General features: G+C 46.5%; 1 protein-coding gene across 1 annotated transcript; it reads right to left on the bottom strand.

The window, feature by feature from the left end:
• LOC120920158 (cathepsin S-like) lies at window positions 1-27,703 on the bottom strand. Its single transcript, XM_040332076.1, has 8 exons — window positions 27,599-27,703; window positions 22,769-22,917; window positions 22,260-22,382; window positions 19,956-20,108; window positions 11,145-11,366; window positions 8,830-8,989; window positions 4,521-4,626; window positions 1-182 (listed from the first exon to the last, which is right to left on the bottom strand). The coding sequence occupies exons 2-8, from the start codon at window positions 22,898-22,900 to the stop codon at window positions 83-85; spliced, it is 996 nt and encodes a 331-aa protein (XP_040188010.1). The 5' UTR covers window positions 22,901-22,917; window positions 27,599-27,703; the 3' UTR covers window positions 1-82.

Here is a 27,703-nt window from a genome sequence, read left to right as displayed (position 1 = left end):
TACATGACATAATCATTTTATTCTTGCAAAGAAAAGCAGATCAAATACAAAATATACAGAAAGCATATCCAGCATTCCACTTTCACACAATCGGATAGACACCGTATCCGGCGATTCCGCAATGGTTGTAGCGATTTCTGGCCATTTTGATGTACCCTCCATCGCCCCAGGCTGTGCTCCAGCTGCAAAGAATGTATACAAATAATATTACAGATGCATACGTTTAATATTCTATACTTAACCAATTCCATACTGGGCATTTTCACCCCCTTCCTGCCCAGACCAATTTTTAGTTTTCAGCGCTGTCGTACTTTGAACGACAATTGCTCGGTCATGCAACACTGTACTCAAATGAAATCTTTATGTTTTTCCCCCCTACAAAATAGAGCTTCCATCTGGTGGAATTTGATCACCTCTGCGGTTTTTATTTTATGCGCTATAAACAAAAGAAGAGCGACAATTTTTTTAAAAACACAAGGGCCCCGATTCAGAAAGAATTTACGCCGGCGTATCTATACATACGCCGCGTAAATTCAAATCTGCGCCGGCGTATCTTCTTTCTGTATGCAGAAAGCAAGATACGCCGACATTAGCCTAAGATACGACTGGCATACGTCTCTTACGCCGTCGTATCTTAGGGTGCATTCTCACACTGGCCGCTAGGTGGCGCTTCCGTCGTTTTTGGGGTAGAGTATGCAAATTACCTAGTTACGCCGATTCACAAACGTACGTGCGCCCGGCTGTAGTTTTTTACGTCGTTTGCATAATGCTTTTTCGGGGTAAGGTTGCTCCTGCTATTAGGAGGCGCAGCCAATGTTAAAGTATGGACGTCGTTCCCGCTTCGAAATTTGAATTTTTTACGTCGTTTGCGTAAGTCATTCGCGGATAGGGCTGGACGAAATTTACGTTCACGTCGAAACCATTACGTCGTTGTGGCGTACTTGAGAGCAATGCACACGGACGGCGCATGCGCCGTTCGTAAAACACGTCAATCACGTCAGGTCATCGCACATTAGCCTAAACACGCCCCCCTTCCACATTTGAATTACGCAGGCTTACGCCGACCCCATTTACGCTACGCCGCCGCAACTTACGGAGCAAGTGCTTTGTGAATACTGCACTTGCTCCTGTAAGTTGCGTCGGCGTAGCGTAAATACAATACGCTGCGCCGCCGTAACTAGGCGCGCAGCTACGTGAATCTACCCAATATTTTTTACTTTTGATTTAATAAATATCATAATTTAAAAAAAAAATTAAAAAAATGTTCCTCAGTTTAGACCGATACGTATTCTTCTACATATTTTTGGTGAAAATAAGTATGTAAGTGTATATTGATTGGTTTGCGCAAAAGTTATAGCGTCTACAAAATCGGCGATAGATTTATGGCATTTTTATTCATATTTTTTTTTACTAGTAATGGCGGCGATCTGCGATTTTTATTGTGACCGTGACATTGCGGCGGACATATCGGACACTTTTGACACATTTTTGGGACCATTCACATTTATACAGTGATTAATGCTATAAAACTGCACTAATTACTGTGTAAATGTGACTGGCAGGGAAGGAGTTAACACTAGGGGGCGCTGAAGGGGTTAATATGTTCCCTGGGAGTGATTCTTACTGTAGAGGGAGGGGACTCACAAGGGGAGGAGACCGATGTGTGTTCCTGTGTACTGGGAACACACATCGGTCTCCTCTCCTCTGACAGGAGGTGGATCTGTGTGTTTACACACTCATATCCATACTCCTGCCGTGATGGCCGGCAATCGCGGGTGCCCGGTGGACATGGCGGCGTGCCGGGCATGCGCATCAGGTCACGAGCGGTGCCGCGGGCGCACGCACCCTAGATTGCTTGGAAAAATGGCGTCCATATGACGTCCACCCGGAGGGAGGGTTCCTGCCGGCGTCATTTTATAATGGCCTCGTAAAGAAGGGGTTAATTCCAGTAGGATACTGCTTTTAAAGTGGAACTATCATTAAATATGAGCCCCGACTGTTCCAGCACTACCACTCTGAACTCTAATCCTTCCCTTCCATAGACCACATGTGACCAACTGCCTAGGAACTTGGCCACATGACTGGCCAATGTGGGATCTCCAGGCATTGTTTTTTGAGGCCATATTAACTATTTTAGGATAGTAGGGAGAGTAGGATAGTCATGTTTCATGAAAGGTCTACTTTAATTTTAAAAGAAGGAACTGCTGAATTTACTGATACATCCAAGTAACACTTCTCTATACCTTTCTTACAATTGTAGCGCTACCCCCGCAGGAGCCGCTGGTTAGATTTGGGATCTACTCTCATTAGTTGATTCACCCACTTTAATTGGCTCGAACCCTCCCTTGGCACACCAGATAAATGCAATAGTATTGTGACCCCTACTTGGCTGGGGCCACAATAGCATACATAAAACATGCAATGGTAATACAATAATATCGTTACCTTTTCCAGTTGGCGGCTCCCAAAAGTAAACACACCTCACACAATTGATATAGTCAAACCAAATGAATAGTTTTACTTTGTGTATAGTAAAGAGGATAAAGGGGTTTGAATAACAGGTTAAATATACACAAATATTAGCATAAAAATGACTCTGCAAGGGCCCTTTGCAAGAGTCAACAAATAAAGAAAAGAAAACCCAAAACTAAAAGGGTACAAAAGAAAACCCAAAACTAAAAGGGTACTATTGTTAGATATTATAGGCAGTCTATGCTTTCGAGTTCCCCCTAGCGGGCAGTTCTGCAGAACAGCTAATGTAGAAAACCTTTGCCAGGCCTGGCTCAAACAGCTCCCGAATGTCTCCTAAGGACAAAGTCTATGTTGCAACCGTTGGTACACTTTTGAATTGTAATCCAAAGGGTAAAGAAGGGAATAAACTCAGTCAAAAGGGTATGATGAACACCAATGCTGATGAACCGATCTCCAGTCAGCGTCAGTCAACTCTGCTGATATAACTCTCAACTTGTTAGGCCTCTCTGATTCAGTCAGAGATCAACACGTGGCTCCGGTTTATGGAGTAACGTTAAGTTATAAGCTGAAATGGTATTGAAACTTGGGCATGTGCCCTCTCACCCGAGCAGGCCCGATTCACGAACGTACTTGCGCCCGTCGTATTAAGCTACGCTGTTTACATAAGGCTTACGTCCGGTGTAAGTTTACCCCTCATAAAGCAGGGGTAAGTCATGTTAAGGTATGGACGTCGGAACAGCCGTCGATTTTTACGTCATTTACGTAAGTCGTACGTGAATGGGGCTGGGCGTAGGTCACGTTCACGTCACAGGCATTGAGCCGGCGTATGTTAGGGAGTAAATTCGACGTGATACTGCGCATGCGCGCGCATGCGCCGTTCGTTCGGCGCTTCATTTACATGGGGTCACGATTCATTTAAATACATCACGCCCACCTTCCACCTACTTTGAATTAGGCGGGCTTACGCTGGCCTATTTACGTTACCCCGGCGCAACGTTGACGGTGAGTGCTTCGTGAATAGTGATCTTCCCTCTCTATGTTACGTCGGCGTAGCGCATATCAGATGCGCTACGCCGCACTAAAGATACACCGATGTATCTGAATCTGGCCCTATAAATTTATTTTCTAACACCCTATAGAATAAAATGGCGGTCATTGTAATACTTTGTCACACAATATTTGCGCAGCGGTCTTACAAGCGCACTTTTTTTGGAAAAAATTTAAATGTTTTAATTAAAAAATAAGACAACGGTAGCGTTAGCCCAATTTTTTTTATATTGTGAAAGTTAATGTTACGTTGAGTAAATTGATATGTCACGCTTCAAAATTGCGTCGTGGAATGGCAACAAACTTTTACTCTTTAAAATCTCAATTGGTGACGTTTAAAAAAAATTCTACAGGTTGCATGTTTTGAGTTACAAAGGAGGTCTAGGGAATTATTGCTCTCGCTCTACCAAGTGCGGCGATACCTCAAATGTGTGGTTTGAACACCGCTTTCATTTGCGGGCGCTACTCACGTATGCGTTCTCTTCTGCGCGCAAGCTCGGCAAGACGGGGTGCGTTCCTGGCTCCTAACTTTTTTAGCTGGCTCCTAGATTCCAAGCAAATTTGTCAAGCCCTGCACTAATCTGTTGAATTTACTTTTCTACCAATAAAAACTTTGTAAAAGAAGAAGTGTGTGCTTTTTTGTGCTTTTGTGCACGTTGAGCTTCTTTGAGCATAAACTTTTTTTTTCTCCACAAACCCTCCTTAAAGTCTATGGGCACCATTCTGCACAAGTTGCAAAGGAAACTTTTGTAAAGTCGGAGTGACTTCAGGAGTGCTAGATAAGACAGCTAAAATGGGATTTCTCTTCCCTTTTATACTTTGTTGTGATATGACACTACAGCACTCGTATTGCAAGACCTCGCTCGCTTACATTAAGATTTATAAAAAATTTGCTTGTCTTGTAAAACATTTGCAGACCAAGTTGCTCGCTATCCAAGGTTTTACTGTATTTATATGCAATTGATGTTAGTTCGAATGGCATACAGGAAGGGCTTATATACCTGTTTTTAACCAGCCAGTAGTCCACTCCATTTTCTGTACCATATCCGGCTGCCAGTACTGCATGGTCAGGTTTCTGTGGATTGCAGTTGGGGTCATAGTACACACCTAGTACACATAAACAGAGTATGTTAAAAAAAAAAAAGGGTCAGCTTAAACTCCTATACATACTAATAACTGGAATTAAAAAAAAAATGTACTGCTATATTATACCTGATTTCTCCATCTACACACTCAATGTGGATGCAAAAAATACAGGTATATGCGCAAAAAGCTAATAGTCCTGTCCTCTTCCAATTAGCAGCATCTGGTATCATAACAGGACATAGGCTGGGTTCACACTATACTACAGAACTTTCATCCTACTTTGCTCTGCGACATTGGTCCTACACTGATCCTACATTGGTCCTACATTTATCCTAAATCCATCCAACTTTCATGAACAGGATACTACTTTGATCCTACTTTGCCCTGGACTTGAAGTCCGACTTTCAACGAGTGGGGATCCGACTTGGATCCCTGCTAATATCAGGCACTGTGTTTGATATGAATCTTGAGGGGGAACTCCACGCCAAATTTTAACAAAAAAAACGGTATGGGTTCCCCTCTAAGAGCATACCAGGCCCATGGGTCTGGTGCAGATTTAAAGGGGAACCCCCTACGCCGAAAAAACGGCATAGGGGTCCCCCCAAAATCCATACCAGACCTTTATCTGAGCAGCAGCCCGGCCGGTCAGGAAAGGGGGTGGGGACGAGCGAGCACCCCCCCTCCTTAACCGTGCCAGGCCGCATGCCCTCAACATGGGGAGGTAGGTGCTCTGGGGCAGGGGGGAACCCTGCGGCCCCCCCCACCCCAAAGCACCCTGACCCCATTTTGATGAGGACATGGCCTCTTCCTGACAACCCTGGCCGTTGGTTGTCGGGTTCTGCGGGCGGGAGGCTTATCGGGATCTGGGAGCCCCCTTTAACAAGGGGGCCCCCAGATAACGGCCCCCCACCCTAGGTGAATGAGTATGGGGTACATCGTACCCCTACTCATTCACCTGGAGGAAAAGTGTAAAAAAAAAAACACACTACACAGGATTTTAAAATATTTTATTAGTCAGCTCCGGGGGTCTTCTTCCGACTACTCCGCTCTCCCGGGGTCTTCTTCTGACTTTGGGAGTCTTCTTCCGTCTTCTCCGCCCTCTTCTTCTGCTCTCCGCGCTCCCCGGTTCTTCTCCTGCTCTCTGGTGCCTTCTGCCGGCCTGCGCCGCTGCTGCTTTCTTCTTTGTAGCTCTTTTACTAGCGGCAGCGGCCAGCCCGGGCTTCCTCCATCGTCTTCTTCCTCGTCGCCTTCTTTCTCCCTCTGTTGACTCGACGCTCCCTCCCGCTGTAATGCCGGGTGTGCGGCTCGCACCGATTTATATAGGCCTCTTATGACGTCACAGTCCCAGAATGCTCTGGGTGACGTCATAAGGGGCCTATATAAATCGCCGCGCACTGCGCACCCGGCATTACAGCGGAAGGGAGAGTAGAGTCAACACCGGAAAAGAAAATAAGAGGGGAGAAGAAGGCGACGAGGAAGAAGACGACAAAGAAGACCGACCTGGCCGCTGCCGCTAGTAAAAGAGCTACAAAGAAGATAGCGGCAGCGCAGCCCGGCAGAAGGCACCGGAGAGCATGAGAAGAACCGGGGAGCGCAGAGAGCAGAAGAAGAGAGCGGAGAAGACGGAAGAAGACCCCCAAAGTCAGAAGAAGACCCCCGGAGAGCGGAGAAGTCGGAAGAAGACCCCCGGAGCTGACTAATAAAATATTTTAAAAACCTGTGTAGTGTTTATTTTATTTTAACACTTTTCCTTCAGGTGAATGGGTAGGGGTACGATGTACCCCATACCCATTCACCTAGGGTGGGGGGCCAGAATCTGGGGGCTCCCTTGTTAAAGGGGGCTCCCAGATTCCGCTAAGCCCCCCGCCCGTAGACCTCGTAAACCAATGGCCAGGGTTGTCGGGAAGAGGCCCTGTCCTCATCAACATGGGGGCAGGGTGCATTGGGGTGGGGGGGGCCGCAGGGCGCCCCCCTACCCCAGAGCACCTAGCTCCCCATGTTGAGGGCATGCTGCCTGGCACGGTTAAGGAGGGGGGGGCGCTCGCTCGTCCCCACCCCCTTTCCTGACCGGCCGGGCTGCTGCTCGGATACGGGTCTGGTATGGATCTTGGGGGGACCCCCACGCTGTTTTTTCGGCGTAGGGGGTTCCCCTTTGAATCCGAACCAGACCCATGGGCCTGGTATGCTCTTGGAGGGGAACCCATGCCGTTTTTTCTGTTAAAATTTGGCGTGGAGTTCCCCCTCAAGATCAGCAGAGTACAAGTCGCATGCCAAAGTCGGAGCGTGCAAGACTGCGGTCCGACTTTGATCCAACTTCAATGATATTCAATGGAGTGAAGTAGGATCAAAGTCGGACCAAAGTAGGACAGGGAGCATCTGCAAAGTCGCTCCGACATGTGTCGGACCAGTTAAGACGGCTACCATAGGGAAACATTAATTTTCACACGTCATGCGACATTAGCTCCCAATGTCGGAGCATTTGTCGGACTAGTGTGAACCTGGCCATAGTCTCTAAGAGTCCATGTGAAACTAATTATAGTGTGGAAAGGATGGGAGCACAATGTCCAGGGCTTCCGTCATAGGGGAACAGAAACCTGATTCCAGACTGCAAACAAACAAGAGAGGCGCCTCTAAGAGTAGACGTTGGATAAACACTTTAATTGGCATATAGTATATGCACTCACATTTAGGTGTGTAAAAACGAGCATATCAATTTCCAAAATGAAGTCAGGGTTAGGGTGACCACGTGTCCCGGATTGCCCGGGACAGTCCCGCATTTTGTCCTGGGCACCTTCATTCTAGGACAATACAGTGTCCCGGAATGAAACTGACACAGCCTGCCCCCGGGCCAATCTGATGCCCCAAAAAAAGGTTGCCACATCACCACTTTACTCACTGACAGCACTTGTCCTGGCCGGGAATGCTTGGAGGAGTACAATCCCCACCCCCTGCGTGTGATTGGATAAATCATAAATCCCGCCTCGTGTCCAATCACTGTGCTGTGATTCGTTACAGCACAAGCTTATTTTTGGGAAGGGAGGGTGTCCCTGAATGGTAATTAGGAAATGTGGTCACCCTAGTCAGGGTGACCACTTCTGCGACCTGTTTTCTGAATCCAAGCAGCTGTGGCGCGCTCGCAGGGCTGGTATTACTCCATCAGGTGGAAGCCGGCAGTCTGTTGTTGAAAAAGGAGTGCGGCTTGCCTTACCATTGCAGCGCGCCAGCTCAGAAAACGCGTCCATTACCAGGTGACGCCATCTCCCTGCTACCATCCCTGCTTAGCTTATCAAGCCCCGGTCTGACGCCGAGTTCCTCCAGACGCTGACTTCCATCTGATGGAGTGATACCAGCCCAGCGAGCGGCGCCGCAGCTGCTTGGATTCAGGAAGCAGGTCGCAGAAGTGGTCACCCTGACTTCATTTGGAAATTGATATGCTCGTTTTTACGCACCTAATGTGAGTCCATATACTATATGCTAATTAAAGTGTTTATCCAACGTCTACTCTTAGAGGCACCTCTCTTCTTGTTCAATGTGGATGCAGGAATTGTGCCTACTATGTGATTGTATTCTGACAGCAGGGGGACTCCCCCGACTCCCTGTTATCAGAATACACTGATTACAGCCGCTTCCTATTGGCTGCAGTGCTCTTCGGACTAAAATTTTCCAGCAGTCCAGTGCAGTTCCATAGACGGGAAGGACCAAACATGGATTGAAATTTGGCCAGTTCCTGCTGAAGATCCAGGCCACTGCTCAACATAGAATGCTGCTGCCTGGTTCATCAATGGTTCAACATGCCTTTAATCACTTCCTGCCAGGTCTATAGCAGAATGACGGCCGGGTGGTGGTTCAGTTATCCCGACGTCCAGCAAGATAACATGGCGGCGTGTGCCCACGGGGGGGGGCATGCAGCGCGGCCGCTGGCGATCGGAGGTGCTGTGTGGCAGTCTGACACACTGCATCTTCGATCGTGGTATGGAGCCTCTGACGGAGGCTCCTTACTACGCGATCAGCTAAGACCAATCACAGCTGATCATTGCATGAACCAGGAAGTGCTACATTGCCCTTATTTTTTATTTTATTTTATTTTTTTATAATTTTTTATAATTTGAAAATGAATTCACTGTGGATTGCTTGTCTATGGCAGAGGATGGTAACAATTACTGCCTGCCTGAAAGAGCCCCAAGATTGTGACTTGTACATTGGGTACAAATATTTCATACACACCTCTGTTGTACACTTGGAAGGATCTTTGAGAAGCATCTATTGCCACAGACACAGGTCCCACGGTTCCCACCGCTTGTTGAAGTGCCAGTTCATTCCCAGATGGCAACATCTTATAAGACTGGCATGTAGCATATCTAGGAGCAGAGTGGCAGGTGCCTTCCTGGTGAATGGATAAAAGCATAATTATTGAGTACAGGATTCATGGTCAGAAGTGTATGAAAACTTGTGCCCATACCAACTATTTAATTCTGAACTCCAGGCATATATAAAAGACACCAAATTATTTTACACTCTGGGTCCTTAACTTCTTGCCGACGAGCCGCCGCAGTTATACGGTGGCAGGTCGGCTCTGCTGGGCGAGAGCACGTAGCTATACGTCACCTCGCCCAGCAGCCAATAGGGGCGCGCACGCGCACCCCCTGCTTGCCCCTGACACCGACGCACGTGCCCGGCGGTCGCGATAAACACCGGGCACCCGCGATCGCTCGTTACAGAGCGAGGACCGGGAGCTGTGTGTGTAAACACACAGCTCCCGGTCCTGTCAGGGGGGGAAATGACCTATCGTCTGTTCATACAATGTATGAACAGCGATTTGTCATTTCCCCATGTCAACCCCCCTTCAGTTAGAACACACCCAGGGAACATGATTAACCCCTTCCTCGCCTCCTAGTGTTCACTGCCAGTGGCATTTTTATAGTAATCAATGCATTTTTATAGCACTAATCGCTATAAAAATGGGAATGGTCCCAAAAATGTGTCAAAAGTGTCCGATGTGTCCGCCATAATGTCGCAGTACCGAAAAAAAACACTGATCGCCGCCATTACTAGTAAAAAAAAAAATATTAAGAAAAATGCCATAAATCTATACCCTATTTTGTAAATGCTATAACAGTGCCGAATCGCAAAAAGTGGCCTGGTCTTTGACCAGCAATATGGTCGGGGGGTTAAGTGGTTAATATATCAATACATTTATTTTTTAGCCCCATTCGTATGTTGTCCCTCTGGGCGTCGTGCTGCCGGCATGTGCTCTGTTCACATTGTGGTTGACATTGGGGAGTGTGTGTCTGAGCAGGGGCCACCCCGGCAAGTACGCCAATCCATTGTGCCAGCGTGACGCTGGTGCGGGTCATGTTGAATCAGCTGGGAGCATATAACATGCTCACTTGGTGGCATTACCTCCTGCATTCGCTTGCACTTGCTTTTTGGATCAGAGTCATTTGCAACTTCAAGGTAATCTTCATGAGTGTTTTTTCACTCTCTTTTATATTTTTCCAGCATCTTTCAGCTATAGAGGATTGTTTCCCACTCCACACCATTGCTAGTTTTCAACTCTGTTACTTCCACCATGGTTATGCTTCTTGGTCACCACTCCACTCACCACTATCAGTTCTTGTTAATGTTATTTATTCCTACTTTGGGATTTGTATTACTTTACCATAGACCACACATTTACATCACTTTTAATTTACTTATATCCAGTTGTCACTGCCAGGGGCAAGGCAAGTAATTTGCGCCCCCTAACCTGCAGACTTTTTGCACTCCCTGTGTCTCTTTACTGCACACTGACCATTACACACTAACCACTACACTGCACACCACACTGACCATTACACTGCACACATGACCATTACACTGCACACATGACCACTACACTGCACACATGACCACTACACTGCACACATGACCACTACACTGCACACATGACCACTACACTGCACACATGACCACTACACTGCACACTGACCACCACACTGCACACTGACCACTACACTGCACACTGACCACCACACTGCACACTGATCACTACACTAAAGTGTAGTGGTCAGTGTGCAGTGTAATGGTCAGTGTGCAGTGTAGTGGTCAGTGTGTAGTGGTCAGTGTGTAGTGGGCAGTGGGGTGTAGTGGGCAGTGATAGGCACTTCCAAAGCCAACCAGCTGCCGTTATTCAGATGGCCGGCGCTCACCAGGGGGCCCGCCATCTGAATAGTGGGCGGCAGCAACAATACATGGATTCATGCAATGCATGAATCTTTGTATTGTATTTCAGTGGCGGTGCAGGAGAGAGAGGGGGCGGCGCTCTCTTTGGACGCACCGCCACTGGATTTCATATAACAAGACACGCGCCATTTTTTTCACAATGGTTCACATCTGTGCAATCTGGGGTTTTACAACACAAGTGCAATGCAGCATGCACGCTAGGTGGTTTGGGGGTGCCAAATTAAGACAAATACCGCTGCAATGTGTATTTTAGCTGATGGTTTTCAGAAACAACCTTCAAAGGATCCTGATAGTATGTCACAACTGTGTTTCATTACCTTTCCTTGATATGGGTATGATGATTCTAGTGCAAGTCCATGATCAATTACGTATTTAAAGGCCCATCTCATCCATCCTCCATTACATCCTTGGTTTCCATAGCTTCCGCTGCAATCCACAAGCTCCTGTTCGCTCAGTGACTGCAACCTTCCTGTCTTCAGCTTCATCTGGCATTCCAGAGCGCCTGTTGCACTGAAAGACCAGCAAGAGCCACAGCCTCCCTGCAAATATGTACAATGCTGAGGATCAGATTATATTGTAAATGTCACAGGACACCAACTAAAGGAACAGTACTAATGCAATTTATCGTACATTTTTCAGCAAAATTACCAGAAGTATCATCTATAGAAATTTGTAAAGAGAAAGAAAAAGAAAGAAAGAAAGAAAGAAAGAAAAAAAGAAAGAAAGAAAGAAAGAAAGAGAGAAAGAAAGAAAGAAAGAGGGATGGAGGGACAGCAGGCCCAGATCCTACACCACAATAGAAATATGTGTATTCCAGAAAGTTTAACAAATCAGCACATAAAGATACTCCAAACACCTGGTGTTGGCGCTTCAATCATCCCGGCACCATGGTTGTTATGGCGTCAGGATGATTAAAGTGCATTATTTCTATTATTACATTGCAATACATTGTAAGATAAAATGAAATTATTCAACTCACCATAATGCAGAACCCGTGGAAGCCCAGAGTCCCTCCTTACATCAGGCATTCCCAGCGGAGCCCCTCCTTACATCAGTCATTCCCAGCGGAGCCCTTCCTTACATCAGTCATTCCCAGCGGAGCCCTTCCTTACATCAGGCATTCTTAACGGAGCCCTTCCTTACATCTGGCATTCCCAGTGGAGCCCCTCCTTACATCAGGCATTCCCAGCGGAGCCTCTCCTTACATCAGGCATTCCCAGAGGAGCCCCTCCTTACATCAGGTGTCCCCAGCAGAGTCCCTCCTTACACCAGGCAATCCCAGCGAGTCCCCCCTTACACCAAGCATGACCAGCGGAGTCCCCCTTACACCAGGCAATCCCAGTGGAGTCCCCCTTACACCAGGCAATCCCAGCTGGAGTCCCCTTAAACCAGGCATTCTCAGCAGAGTCCCCCCTTACACCAGGAATGACCAGCGGAGTCCCCCTTACACCAGGCGTTCCCAACAAAGTCTCCCCTTACACCAGGCATTCCCAGCGGAGGCCCTCCTTACATCAGGCACTCCCAGCAGAGTCCCCCCTTACACCAGGCATTCCCAGCGGAGTCCCCCCTTACATCAGGCTTAAAATATAAAGGTTGTGATTTAGAACAAATTATCGGTAGAATTGTTTCAAAATGCCTATCAGTGTTCTCTAATGCCACGTACACACGATCGGAAATTCCGACATGAAAAGTCAGATGTGAGCTTTTAGTCGGAAATTCAAACCGTGTGTAGGCTCGATCAGAATTTTTTGGTCGGAATTTATGTCAAGAAAAATTTGAGAGCTGGTTCACAAATTTTCCGACAAGATGTCACAAACTACGGTGAACGGGAGTGAACCACAACTGCGGTTAAGGAAAGAATTCAATGCACCTCCCTATGTTATGTGAGATTTCAGTACTAGGCCCCAGGCGTCACTCCAATCAGAGAACAGCAGTTTGGGGGGTCACTACATCATCTCTCTCACATATAGGAATGCGTTGAGCTACTAAGGGCAGAGGTATTACAACATGCCTCCAACCTCTAGCATAGAAAGATTACAATAAGGTCAACGAGCACAACTGCATTAAAGATTCCAATGCACTTCTTTTATGCAAGTGATTATCAGTACGGGACCCCAGGCGTCAGTCCAATCAGAGAACAGGAGTTTGGGGGTTCTCTACATCATATCACTTTAACATAAAGGAACACATTAGGCCACTAGGAGTGGAGGTATTACAACATACCATGCAACCTTAGTATACAAGTAACAACGATATGTCAAGCACGTAGAAAATGAAAATACTGTACTCAAATGACATATACTTGAGAGAGGCAACTATAGCTCAGATGGTTCCAGAGTGTATGTACCTTTAAGATATTGCACAAGTAATGCTAGAGGGCACATTAGGTAATTCCAAGCTGCACGGTAGTAAAAACGAAAGCAGATTCAAATACAGTACTAAGTAAAGGCTATATGTGATCCAGGTAAATACAAAGTAATACATGTAACATAGTAGTGGTACTTATCCATTTTGCAGGGATAAGTGTTTTCCAGAGTATTGCAGCAGCAATGGGATTCTTCTATGGAGGGTCCCCTGATGCCAGATATCTTACGGTGACCCCAGCCACAGCAGTAAGATGGGCAGCATGGATGGAGGCAATGGATAGCTAAGAGGCATCAGGGATCCAGATTGTGCTGCTCGTTCCGTTTAGGGGATGGATGGTACCAGTAGTTTGTATGTTTTAAAAATAGCCAGGTCGGCTATGGTCGACAGTAATAGAACGGTGTGCAGTCTGCACACTGCTCTGTTTATAGGTGAGAGGCAGGTGCAGTGCATAAGCACTGATTCCAGCGCAGAGGTGATGCGCGGCGCACTTCCGTGCTTCACGTGGAACGCACGCGGCGCCAGGCGATTCCATCATTGTGCGGTCGCTGTATGCATTCCAGTGGAATGCATTATAGGTGAAAAGAAGAGCAGTGGCGTCACTAGGGTTGGTGTCACCTGGTGCGGTAAAATATGGTGTCTCCCCCCCCCCCCCCCGATTACTTTTTCAAAATATTTTTGACCCTACCGTTTGCTCTCTGTTCTTTCTTTCTCTCCCTTTTTCTTTGTTCCCCCCCGCCTCTCTTTCTCCAGGGCCAGAATTCATATCTGAAAGAAGGTCACCGCTCCAGGTGGGTCTACTATATGGTCATGCACTGGTACAGGATTCCAAGGGTGCTGGCGGTGCACTAGGCAAGCATAAAGGTTGAATGAAGGATGGATGGCCGCACTCCAAAAACCATACACGTTGTCTTTTATTAAATGTACAGCAAAAGCATTACCAGATCACAGCAACAGAAACAGGGGACAGCCGACGTTTTGCACAAAATCATGAATAAGCACTGATTTTGTGCGAAACGTCGGCTGTCCCCTGTTTCTGTTGCTGTGATCTGGTAATGCTTTTGCTGTACATTTAATAAAAGACAACGTGTATGGTTTTTGGAGTGCGGCCATCCATCCTTCATTCAACCAGAATTCATATCTCATGAGCCATCCCCCTACAACTTTTTTATACCCTGAAAAAACATGGAAAATCTACTAACAGAATGCATTTCTTTACTGAGAACCTGAAATGACAGCATGCTGCCTGACATTTTGGAGAATAAAATTTACATTATACACACTTCAAACAAATTTTGTACAAAAAAGGAGGGGGAAGTATGATGCACCTAGCAGCCTGCAATGCAGAGTGGCTGGAGTGCCAAATTGCTCCGGCTGCTCTTTGATTTCATGCTGATTTAGTGGGAATTTGCCCTAAAAGGGAAAGAGGGGTGGAAGGTTAGAGACAGAAGGTGGTGGGGGTGAGAGAGAGGTAGATGGGATGGGACAGAGATGGTGGGGTGAGACAGAGATGGAGGGGGTGTGGGTGAGACAGAGATGGAGGGGGTGGGGGTAAGACAGAGGGGGGTGGGGGTGAGACAGAGATGGAGGGGGTGTGACAGAGAGGGAGGGGGTGGGGTTGAGACAGATGGAGTGTGACAGAGAGGGAGGGGGTGTGACAGAATGGGAGGGGGTGGGGGGTGAGACAGAAGGGGGGGTGACAGAGGGAGGAGGGGTGACAGAGAGGGAGGGGGTGGGGGTGAGACAGAAGGAGGGGTGACAGAGAGGGAGGAGGTGGGGGATGATACAGAAGGAGGGGTGACAGAGAGGGAGGAGGTGGGGGTGAGACAGAAGGAGGGGTGACAGAGGGAGGAGGGGTGACAGAGAGGGAGGGGGTGGGGATGAGACAGAAGGAGGGGTGACAGAGGGAGGAGGGGTGACAGAGAGGGAGGGGGTGGGGATGAGACAGAAGGAGGGGTGACAGAGAGGGAAGGGGTGGGGATGAGACAGAAGGAGGGGTGACAGAGAGGGAGGAGGGGTGACATACAGAAGGGGGGTGACAGGGAGCGGTGGGGTGTGAGACAGAATAGGGGGTGACAGAGGGAGGAGGGGTGGGGGTGAGACAGAAGGGGGTGACAGAAGGGGGTGACAGAAGGGGGGTGACAGAGAGGAAGGGGGTGGGGGTGAGACAGAATGGGGGTGACAGAGAGGGAGGGGGTGACAGAGAGGAAGGGGTGAGACAGAAGGGCGATGACAGAGAGGAAGGGGGTGAGGCAGAAGGGGGGTGACAGAGAGGGAGGGGGTTACAGAGAGGAAGAGGGTGAGACAGAAGGGGGTGACAGAGAGGAAGGGGGTGGGGTGAGACAAAATGGGGGTGACAGAGAGGAAGGGGGTGAGACAGAAGGGGGATGACAAAGAGGGAGGGGGTGACAGAGAGGGAGGGGGTGATAGAGAGGAAGGGGGTGAGACAGAAAGGGGGTGACAGAGAGGAAGGGGAAGGGGGTGAGACAGAAGGGGGGGTGACAGAGAGGGAGGGGGGTGACAGAGAGGAAGGGGGTGGGGGGTGTGACATAGATGGATGAGACCCCCCCTCCTCACCTTTCCTGGCTTTTTACCCCTCAGCTGTTTCGGTGTTACCTGCAATATTCTATACATGCACAGTGCCGCGGCTGGCAGTGGACTCTGTGGACACAAACCCCCCCCGTTCCTATTATCCCTGCTGCTGTGGCCGGCGATGGATTCTGTGGACACCCCCCCGCCCCCACCCGGGCCCCCCGCACCTGTTCCTAACCGCGTCTGGAGACAGAGGACTGGTGTGGGCACTGGCAGCAATCTGAACCATCACAGCAGGTGCCAGGGCAGGTCACACGTGCAGCCGTTGAGCACCCGCCGCGTCGCTCGGGCGGAGAAACTGAAAGTACTGTGTATGACGTGACTAACGTCACATCATCACATAGTGCAGTGTGACAGGCAGGCACAGGCTGAGCTCTGCTGAGGCTCGCCTCGCCGCTCGCTGATCTGGCTGGCTCAGTAGGGGAGCGGAGGAAAAAGTACAAAGTCCAGTCGGAGAGACACACACGCGGCGGCGCTGCAGCGCTGGGCATGTCATCTAAAAAAAAAAAATCCTCAATGTCAGGATGGTGTCACCCCTCTAGCGTGTGTCACCCGGTGCGGATCGCACCCCCTGCACCCCCCTAGCAACGCCTCTGACGAAGACTGCCTGTTACACAAGAATAGTTCTTGGAGGAAATTCTGATCGTCTGTATGCAATTCCGACGCACCAAAAACCATGCATGCTCGGAATCAAGTCGACGCATGCTCGGAAGCATTGAACTTCATTTTTCTCCGCTCGTCGTAGTGGTGTATGTCACTGCGTTCTTGACGGTTGGAATTTTGTGCGACCGTGTGTGCAACACAAGTTTGAGCCAGAATTTTCATTGTCGGAATTTCTGATCGTGTGTATCTACTGATACATCGGCGTAAGTCTCTCTGAATCTGGCTAATAGTATATTAATATATAAAACTTATTGTTGCAAAACAGGAACAACAAATCCAGTAATAAACTCAAACAGCAGCTCTAGACTTTAGCTGTGCCGACCCCCCCCACTCCCTCCCTCATTTTCAATGTGGCCATCTATTGATATATACCTGCACTGTACCGGAGAATTTCCGCCGCTCGCACAGAAGGTCAGTCTGAGTGGGGTCTGGGCAGAGTCACAGCAGGTGGCGGGGGCTTCAGATTGGTGGGCAGTGTTTGGAGTTTGTACTGTGGGCGGCAGGGGAGGGCTGGCAGCCTTAGGCCAGTGAAGTGGCCCATTGAACCACCTTTTTGTATTTGTAATGTTATATTTTGTCATAAATCTTCTTTCTTTTTTAGCTGCCATCTTTAAGCATAAATAAGAAGCAAATATAGCGAAACGCATTGATTAATATGCTTGAATTGTTTATTAAGGTCTGTTTTGACCACACTAGCGCATATGCCCAATGGTTTTAATAGATGGTAGTTTAAAAAAAAAAAAAGAGAAACAAATCAATTTGTCACTATAGGTACAAGTGACAGAGGAAGAAACTTCACAGAGCGGTTGAAGACACAGACATCCAACACTCCCTTAACCACTTGCCAACCGATGCACGCCTATTTACGTCAACAGAATGGCACGGACAGGCAGATTGGCGTACAGGTACGTCCATTTGAATCTGCCGCCCAGCGGACGCACCCGCGCCTGCCGCGTGCCTCTTGAGTGTGGCCGCGGGTCCTGGAAACTCGATGTTCCCAGGAGTCCCGCGATTGCGGTCGGCAAGAGCAGAACGGGGGAATGCCTTTGTAAACAAGACATTCCCCTATTCTCCCTAGTGACACTGTCACTGATGACGTGATCGGAAACGGTCATCAGTGATATGTCACGCCCCCTAACAGTAAGAATCACTTCCTAGGGAACACCTAACCCCTGCAGCGCCACCTAGTGGTTAACCCCTTCACTGCCAGTGTCATTTTTACAATCGCTTACTGCGATTTTTTTAACCAAAAATATGTAGAAGAATACGTATTGGCCTAAACTGTGGAAAAAATATGTTTTTAGATATTTTTGGGGGATATTTATTATAGCAAAAAGTAAAAAATTTATTTTTTTTCCAAATTGTCGCTCTTTTTTTTGTTTATAGCGGGGAAAAAAAAATTGCAGAGGTGATCAAATACCATTAAAAGAAAGCTCTATATGTGGGAAAAAAGGACGTCAATTTTGTTTGGGAGCCACTTCGCACGGCCGCACAATTGTCAGTTAAAGCGATGCGGTGCCGAATCACAAAAAGTGGCCCGGTCATTAACCACCAAAATGGTCTGGGCTTAAGCGGTTAAAGAGTGGCTTAAGAAGGCTTAAAGGGGAGTTCCACCCACAATTTCACTTTTTAAATATAAATACCCCTGTAATACACAAGCTTAATGTATTCTAGTAAAGTTAGTCTGTAAACTAAGGTCCGTTTTGTTAGGTTGTTACAGCATTTAGATAGTTTATAATCTAGAAATAGACCGTGGCCATCTTAAGTGTGGGCATCATGAAGCCAGACTGTATGACTTCCTGGATTTCAGCTTTGCATATCTCGCACATGCTCAGTGCACAAGCAATGTAATAGGTTTCAGTCAGGTTTGCAAGGACTACTGGGAAACATGATGCCTATCCCAGAAACCCTTGCAAATAGCCTAGGCTAATAAGGAGGAGGAAGTAATGAAGGACTACAAAATAAAGGTATTTACAAGCAACAAATTAAATAAAAATTGTCCATTCTGAACACTATAAGATTAGAGCATGCAGCACAGACAAACATAAAAAAATGGGTGGAACTCCACTTTAAGGAGGCTACAGAGGAGAAGTAGGAGACACGGGCCACCATAGCTGAAGTGTGGCTATAAATCTCTTGCCTATTCAGTTACATATGTGACATTAGCAGTTCTTAGCTGTTAGCATGTCAAATAAATATAGACAATTTTAAAAAAGTGTTGGCGAGAGGCACTGGATTCAAAATGTATTTAGGGCCAGATTCAGGTAGAAGTGCGGCGGCGTAACGTATCGTAGATACGTTACACCGCCGCAAGCTTTCATCGCAAGTGCCTGATTCACAAAGCACTTGCGATGAAAACTACGCCGGCGGCCTCCGGCGTAAGCCCGCGTAATTCAAAGGGGCGTGTGCCATTTAAATTAGGCACGCTCCCGCGCCGGACCTACTGCGCATGCTCCCTTTTGAATTACCCGCCGTGCTTTGCGCGACGTGACATCATTTTTTCGAACGGCGACGTGCGTAGCGTATTTTCGTATTCCCGGACGTCTTACGCAAACGACGTGAATTTTTAAATTTCGACGCGGGAACGACGGCCATACTTTATACAGCACATACGTGTGCTGTGTAAAGTTAGGGCACCCAAAATGACGACTAACTTTGCGCCTGGAAACTATACTAGCAGCGACGTAGCGAACACGAAAAACCGTTGTGGATCGCCGTAACTCCTAATTTGCATATCTGACGCTGGTTTACGATGCAAACTCCCCCCAGCGGCAGCCGCGGTACTGCATCCTTAGATCCGACAGTGTAAAACAATTACACCTGTCGGATCTTAGGGATATCTATGCGTAACTGGTTCTATGAGTCGCATAGATACTCTGAGGCCCCGTACACACGACAGAGGAACTCGACGTGCTTGGCACGTAGAGTTTTGGGATGAAGCCGCCGAGGAGCTCGGCGGGCTGCCTTCTCCCATAGAACAACGAGAAAATAGAGAACATGTTCTCTATTTTCTCGTCGAGCTCCTCGGCGGCTCCATCGAGCCAAAACTGTACAGACGACAGAGTTTCTCGGCAGAATCCGGGTTTTGACCAAGTTTCTCTGTGAATTCTGCCGAGAAACTCTGTCGTGTGTACGGGGCCTCAGAGATACGACGGAGTATCTGAGATACTCCGTCGTATCTCCTTTGTGAATCTAGGCCTATATTTCTGTGTGAAGATAAGTCCAAACTGTAGAGCACAATGACTCTCTAACACAAAGCATCCTCAAAGGCCCTAATAAAGGAGCAACCAAAAATGTTAGAAACTTGTTGGATTTTTTGGATGAAATAAGTACTCTTGGACTCCTGATGGTGTGATGCTTTTGTTTTTCATATACTTTCCAAAGTAATAAAACACCAGTATAGTCTTAGAAGAAATGCAAGTGACCGGGACCTTACTGTAACCCACGTAGTATTTGGGTGTGGGTACAACGCTAGTCTAAAGTGGGAAACGTCTGTAAATGTGACATACCTGGTTCTTCACTCCTGTGACACAGTCTTTACTTCTCCAGTCAATTGAATTTGGAACTTTAACATTCTGTTTAACAAATTCACCTGTGGAATTCAGATCTGTGATGGCAGGAGCCCTAATGCCAGTCATTGTGGCCACCACTTCCTCCGATGTCTGGAATGAAAAGATAAAATTAACGAACAATATCTCAGACCTTTATACTTTCATTTATAAAAGGCTACAAGAGTGTTCTTCTCACTTTTATGCACAGTATGTTTTAGTGTGCTTATACCCATTTATAGAGAAATACCAAGATAATATAAACATGTAGGTATGTGCAATGCATGCAACACACAACTCTACAGTGCGAATATGAACAGAGCGGCAACGGCTCAAATCTCTACCAACGTGGATCACACACAGAGTTCAAACTTGGTTGCTATCAATAAGTAGGTGTATTGCATGCAGGCCGTTCAGGTGAATTCATCCCCCTATCACCCGGACCACCAATGCAAGGAGACACCTCTTTACTGACCACCAATTCAAGGAAACACCTCTTTACTGACCATCAATGCAAGGAGACACCTCTTCACTGACCGCCAATTCAATGAGGCACCACTTCACTGACCACAAACGTAAGGAGGCACCTCTTCACTGACCATCAATTCAATGAGGCACCACTTCACTGACCACCAAATTAAGGAGGCACCTCTTCACTGACCATCAATTCAATGAGGCACCACTTCACTGACCACCAAAGTAAGGAGGCACCTCTTCACTGGCCATAAATTCAATGAGGCACCACTTCACTGACCACCAAAGTAAGGAGGCACCTCTTCACTGACCATAAATTCAATGAGACACCACTTCACTGACCACCAAAGTAAGGAGGCACCTCCTCACTGACCATCAATTCAATGAGGCACCACTTCACTGACCACCAAAGTAAGGAAGCACCTCTTCACTGACCATCAATTCAATGAGGCACCACTTCACTTACCACCAACGTAAGAAGGCACCTCTTCACTGACCTCCAATGCATAGCTCCCAACTGTCCCTGATTTTGAGGGACTGTCCCCGATTTGAAAGAAGGTTCCTCTGTCCTCCTCCTCTGTCCCTCATTTTGTTCTGATCTATATAGCTATATATAAAGTGCACAATTTATCCTTCAAAGGGTGTTTCCCTGTGCTAAACCTGTCATCCTATTTCAAAATGTTGCTGAATTTGAAAATGTCAAACCTTCCAACCTTCCCTTCAGCCTTGCACAGCTGTACATGTTCCTCTCCTGTTCTGAAATTTCATATTCTGATTTCCCTGCTCACAAAGTGTATTAGAAGCTGCAGCAAGTCAGCTAAAGCCTCCCTCATTTTTAGGCTGGAGGATGTCCAGCATCATCTGGCTCTTTCCTGCTCAGCCTGTCCCTGGCCCAACCCTTTCACTCATCAGGTTTCAATCATGAAGGCTCAGCATCACATGTCTGCATTACACGCAATTTCAGCCTGCCCAGGAACGCCCATTTCTCCAAATGGAAATCCACGCGTTAGGCTCCATTCACACCTAGGCGTTTTTACGCCTGAAGCACTACGCTCACAAACGCCAGAGGGATGAAATAACATTATTTGCTATGGTGACTGTTCACACCTGAACGCCGAACGCCCAAACGCCTGTCGCGCGAAGCTCAAACAAGTCCCGGACCTTTTTTTGTCGCGCGTATCGTGCGGTTTGGGCGTATTTGAGCGTTTCCATTTCCCATAGAAAGTAATGGAAACGCTCGATTCAAGCGACTGTTTGCAACGGGCGTTTCGTCGCTTTAATCAATAGAACTTGTCGCCCATGCAGAAGATTATAAAAATCTACCAACATAGCAACAAGCGATGAAAAGATGATACATTTTCCCATTGGCTAAAATAAAAAACGTCGAAGTACAAAAACGTCGGACAACGCTGTATGCAAACGCGCAAATAAGCATGAATACGCGCGACAAAACGCCGGAAAAAAACGCCCAAAAAAACGACCGAACGACCGACACTCAGGTGTGAATGCAGCCTTAGGGGTTTTGATATTTGCATAACCCCTCCCATTGCTTGCATCAGGGTCGGAGGCTCTTGAGAGGAGTACTGAGGCAGGGTGCTGTGATGTTTTCAGGAAACTGTGTACAGCACCCTGCTGGCCCCTCCCACTAACTATAATCTGCATGCATTGCACAGAGAAGCACAGAGGCTCAGTGATGATTTCACCTGGTCTAAACTAAAAAATATAATAAAAATGGAAAGGTGTTATTTATTTTCATTTTATTTTAATTTCAAATTACTGCAACGTTTTTACCATGTCTGCCAGATGGTTCATTCCGACCTCATAAGTGTGAAGCCCCAGGCTGTACTCCAGATTGTGGATGGTGACAAATTTCAGAGTATCTTCCCAGATCATCCGTCTTTCCAAATCTTCTATCTATGATGTGAGGAAATGAATATCATCATCACAACATCCAAGACAAAATTAATACAGATGCAGAGTCATATAGAAATGGCGTATACACGAGTCACAGGTAATATTTCAGTTTTTTTCTGGTGGGAAGATTCGACAATGACCCTAAGCAGGCGGCCACGTTGACCCTCCAGTGGTTACATCACTGGCTACAAAAAAACTGCCAAAGGGAACCAGGGCAGTGTGATGCGAACCGCACCCCCATGCACCCACCTAGCGACGCCACTGCTTGTTCTACTAATTTACAAAGCAATTATCACATTTTAAAAAACAAAGGCAAGATGTTTTCATTCTAAAATGGTATAAAAACAAACACTGAGTAAAGATCCTCATCAACATTTATATATTACCGCATTCATGTAGCCTTTCTGGTTTTGCAGAACCCATAGCTTCCAGTGCTTATCCAGAGTGGGATCAGGACCGCCATGGGCAGACATTATAATGATGAGCAAGCATGCAAGAATGGTTACAGGGGAGACCATTATTTTACAATGCTGACCTGTTAAAAAAAAAAAGATATTGATTTAACATTTAGAAATGTTTACAAGTTTATACCAACATGTCTGTCTACAGCAATACTCCAGGGAGACTGCCCTACAAAAACTCTCTAATAATTTACTAACTTTTAAAGCCAAAGGCCTCTACTCCATTTGACCACTCGCTTCTCCTCCAAAAAAACTCCACTCCTCTGTCCTCCAAGACCCCGATTCATTTCCTACCTATCCCAGCACTCCCTCAGTGTCATCTACAACTCTATCTCCTCCTTCCTCTTTCTGCAGGGGTCTCCTAAGACACTGTCCTGGACCGCTTATATTCAATATCTACACCCCCTTTCTTGGTCATTTGATAATCTCACCTGTCTTCCAGTACCAACTCTATGCCAACAGTATCTAACGCTTTACTCTTCAGATCTCTCCTTCAAAATCACTAATTTACTGACTGACATAACAGTATGGATGTCACCAGGGCTTTTTTTCAGGGGGAACTTGATGGAACTCAGTTCCACCACCTCTGGCTCAGACCCTTTGGTGCCTGCTCACCACAATCACTTGTAAACACAGAAGTCTGGTTTCTGTGTTTACAAGTGACAGCTCTGCACTCTGTATGTAATGCAATCCTGGATTTTAATACCCCTTTAAGACCCTCCTACTGTTTTCGTGAAATTTGACTGAACACACCCACTATTTGATGTGATTTGGAGGAGGTGTTTAGGGGGAGGGGTTTTGTGGGGCCGTGGTTAAGTTCCAGCACCTATTGTTTGAGAAAAAAAGCTCTGGATGTCACACCACTTCCTATAACTTAAAGTGGAGGTTCACCCTAAAACTATTTTCTAGTATTGCAATGTCCCGACACATTACAACACAATTAGGCCTATTTTTTTTTTTTATGCTGTACATACCTGTACATACAGCTAATTCACCCGCGGCTTCCGGGTTGCGAATCCCGCGGGAGTGGGCGTTCCTAACTTGCTGGTAATTGACGTGATGACCAAAAACTTGCTCCCCCCGTCGCATAAGCTGCGTCACGATTGCCGAAAGAAGCCGAACGGTGAGTCGGCGCTATACTGCGCACCGCCGTTCGGCTCCTTTCAGCAATCGTGACGCAGCTTACGCGACGGGGGGGAGCTCGTTTTTGGTCATCACGTCAATCACCAGCAAGTTAGGAACGCCCACTCCCGCGGGATTTTTATGTACAGCATAAAAAAAAAAAAAATAGTCCTAATTGTATTGTAATGTGTCGGGACATTGTAATACTAGAAAGTAGTTTTAGGGTGAACCTCCCCTTTAATATTTCCAAAACAGAGCTGATGTAATTTCCTACCTGCACCCCTTCCCATGACTTTTCCATTAAGATCTATAGCACAACTATCAGCCCCTCCCCCCATGCCAGGTTATCAAGTATATACCAGGACTCTGACCTGCCCCTATAGACCCATATCCAATCACTGCCCAATCTTGCTGCCTTCTCCATTGTAACCTTTCCAAAATACACCCTTCTTAACCAATGACACCACCAGGCTACTAATTTACTTATTTTCTCTCACCTCCACTATTACAACTCCCTCCTCATTGGCCTAACTCATCCACACTACCCATACCCCCCAACTTTTCGAGATGGGAACGAGGGACACCTATTAGCAAAAGTATGTAGACATAAGACACACCCCCTGCCATTTCCCCTTAAAGGAGAATTAAACAAAAAAATGATTTGTTTTTGTATAGGTTCGTTTTTTTAAAATAACAAACATGTCATACTTACCTCCACTGTGCAGTTCGTTTTGCACAGAGTGGCCCTGATCCTCGTCTTCTGGGGTCCCTCTGTGGCTTCTGATAACCCCCTCTGGGAAGGGCTCTCCCAAGGGGGTTACCTTGCGGGCGCACTCCTGAGTCCTGTATTTTGCATCTACAGGTCATTCTCAAAAAATTAGCATATTGTGATAAAGTTCGTTATTTTCTGTAATGTACTGATACACATTAGACTTTCATATATTTTAGATTCATTACACACAACTGAAGTAGTTCAAGCCTTTTTATTGTTTTAATATTGATGATTTGGCATACAGCTCATGAAAACCCAAAATTCCTATCTCAAAAAATTAGCATATCATGAAAAGGTTCTCTAAACGAGCTCTTAACCTAATCATCTGAATCAACTAATTAACTCTAAACACCTGCAAAAGATTCCTGAGGCTTTTAAAAACTCCCAGCCTGGTTCATTACTCCAAACCGCAATCATGGGTAAGACTGCCGACCTGACTGCTGTCCAGAAGGCCATCATTGACACCCTCAAGCAAGAGGGTAAGACACAGAAAGAAATTTCTGAACGAATAGGCTGTTCCCAGAGTGCTGTATCAAGGCACTTCAGTGGGAAGTCTGTGGGAAGGAAAAAGTGTGGCAGAAAACGCTGCACAACGAGAAGAGGTGACTGGACCCTGAGAAAGATTGTGGAGAAGGACCGATTCCAGACCTTGGGGGACCTGCGAAAGCAGTGGACTGAGTCTGGAGTAGAAACATCCAGAGCCACCGTGTACAGGCGTGTGCAGGAAATGGGCTACAGGTGCCGCATTCCCCAGGTCAAGCCACTTTTGAACCAGAAACAGCGGCAGAAGCGCCTGACCTGGGCTACAGAGAAGCAACACTGGACTGTTGCTCAGTGGTCCAAAGTACTTTTTTCGGATGAAAGCAAATTTTGCATGTCATTCGGTAATCAAGGTGCCAGAGTCTGTAGGAAGACTGGGGAGAGGGAAATGCCAAAATGCCTGAAGTCTAGTGTCAAGTACCCACAGTCAGTGATGGTCTGCCATGTCAGCTGCTGGTGTTGGTCCACAGGGTGAATGCAGCTAGCTATCAGGAGATTTTGGAGCACTTCATGCTTCCATCTGCTGAAAAGCTTTATGGAGATGAAGATTTCATTTTTCAGCACGACCTGGCACCTGCTCACAGTGCCAAACCACTGGTAAATGGTTTACTGACCATGGTATTACTGTGCTCAATTGGCCTGCCAACTCTCCTGACCTGAACCCCATAGAGAATCTGTGGGATATTGGGAAGAGAAAGTTGAGAGACGCAAGACCCAACACTCTGGATGAGCTTAAGGCCGCTACCGAAGCATCCTGGGCCTCCATAACACCTCAGCAGTGCCACAGGCTGATTGCCTCCATGCCACGCCGCATTGAAGCAGTCATTTCTGCAAAAGGATTCCCGACCAAGTATTGAGTGCATAACTGAACATAATTATTTGAAGGTTGACTTTTTTTTTAATTAAAAACACTTTTCTTTTATTGGTCGGGTGAAATATGCTAATTTTTTGAGATAGGAATTTGGGGTTTTCATGAGCTGTATGCCAAAATCATCATTATTAAAACAATAAAAGGCTTGAACTACTTCAGTTGTGTGTAATGAATCTAAAATATATGAAAGTCTAATGTTTATCAGTACATTACAGAAAATAATGAACTTTATCACAATATGCTATTTTTTTGAGAATGACCTGTATATCCGCCAACTACAGGACTCGGCTCCCCCCCCCGGCCCTTGCATCATTGAAGTTGATTGACAGCAGCGCGAGCCAATGGCTGCATAGGATGCATTAAGAAAAAACGGGAATCTTTACAACCCCTTTAAACTCACAAGTACTTTTATTTTTTTAAAGCCACTATTCCTTTATACTGACATTTGAAATGTATAAATGCAGCAATGTAGAAATTGGATGAAAGGTTTGGCACTGGGAAAAACTTTTTGAAATCTAAAAAGTGCATTTTATCCACAACTATATAGATCAGGCCAAAATGAGGGACAATCCCTTGAAATCAGGGACAGTTGGGGTGCCTTCTAACTGCTTGGTGCCCCCCCCGCTAATTAAATGTAAAAAAATAATACCAAACAAAGCCATGCACAATCCTGCCCCACACTACATCACCAACCTCATTTCATAATATCACACAGACTATCCTCTTTTCTCTTTCCAAGTGCTGCTGCCTTCTAGTCCCCTCATTACCCCTTCTAATGCCGCGCACACACGATCGGAAATTCCGCCAAGAAAAGTCAGATGTGAGCTTTTGGACGGAAATTCCGATTGTGTGTATTGCTCCATCTGACTTTTTCTGTCGGAATTTCTGCCAACAAAAGATTGAGAGCAGGTTCTCTATTTTTCCGACGGAAAAAGTTCCTATCTGAAAATCCGCTCGTCGGTATGCAATCTCGGCTCGTCGTACGTCTTGTACGTGACCGCGATCTTGACGGTCGGAATTTCTGTCAACATTTGTGTGACCATGTGTATGCAACACAGGTTTGAGCCAACATTCCATCAGAAAAAAGTTTTTCTTGACGGAATTTCGGATCGTGTATAATGCTTGCATAATGCTTGCCTCCAGGACTTTTTCAAAGCCTCTTGCATCCTCTGAAATTCCATACAGTACCTCAATCAATCCAGCTATCTTCTACCCAATCTGCCTTTAGGCAACCCCTAAATACTTATCTCTTCATGGAAGCTTGAAGAGATTAGTCTTTTACTGTGGGTAAAAGGGCATATTCCAACATAGATCATAACAAATAAAATTAATATAAGCAATCTATGGTCCAGCAAGACCGTACTATACATGGTATGTTTAGTTGCACTGGCTTGAAAACAGAGTGTCTCTGGATACCATTAAAATGCTGATAGTTATGGTTACTACTCACCAAGACAGGTTTATTCAGAGTTGCTTGTGTCGGAATGGTAATGTTGGGCTATTCACTGCTTTATATATTCCTCACAATTAATTCAGCAACTTCCGCATACAACGC

Source organism: Rana temporaria, chromosome 13 (assembly GCF_905171775.1).
Source record: "Rana temporaria chromosome 13, aRanTem1.1, whole genome shotgun sequence".
NCBI classification, from domain to species: Eukaryota; Metazoa; Chordata; class Amphibia; order Anura; family Ranidae; genus Rana; species Rana temporaria.
The sequence above is the reverse complement of the archived record's forward strand: the minus strand, read 5'-3'. Positions and strand labels throughout refer to the sequence as shown.

What these genes read in the sequence shown, in the direction of transcription:
- LOC120920158 (XM_040332076.1), bottom strand. Translation starts at nt 22,900, where the DNA reads ATGGTCTCCCCTGTAACCATTCTTGCATGCTTGCTCATCATTATAATG. An exon ending in AGAAAGGCTACATGAATGCG is followed by an intron (nt 22,383 to 22,768) that starts GTAATATATAAA and finishes CTCACATCATAG; the next exon opens with ATAGAAGATTTGGAAAGACG. An exon ending in TACTGGCTGGTTAAAAACAG is followed by an intron (nt 183 to 4,520) that starts GTATATAAGCCC and finishes CATTCTTTGCAG; the next exon opens with CTGGAGCACAGCCTGGGGCG.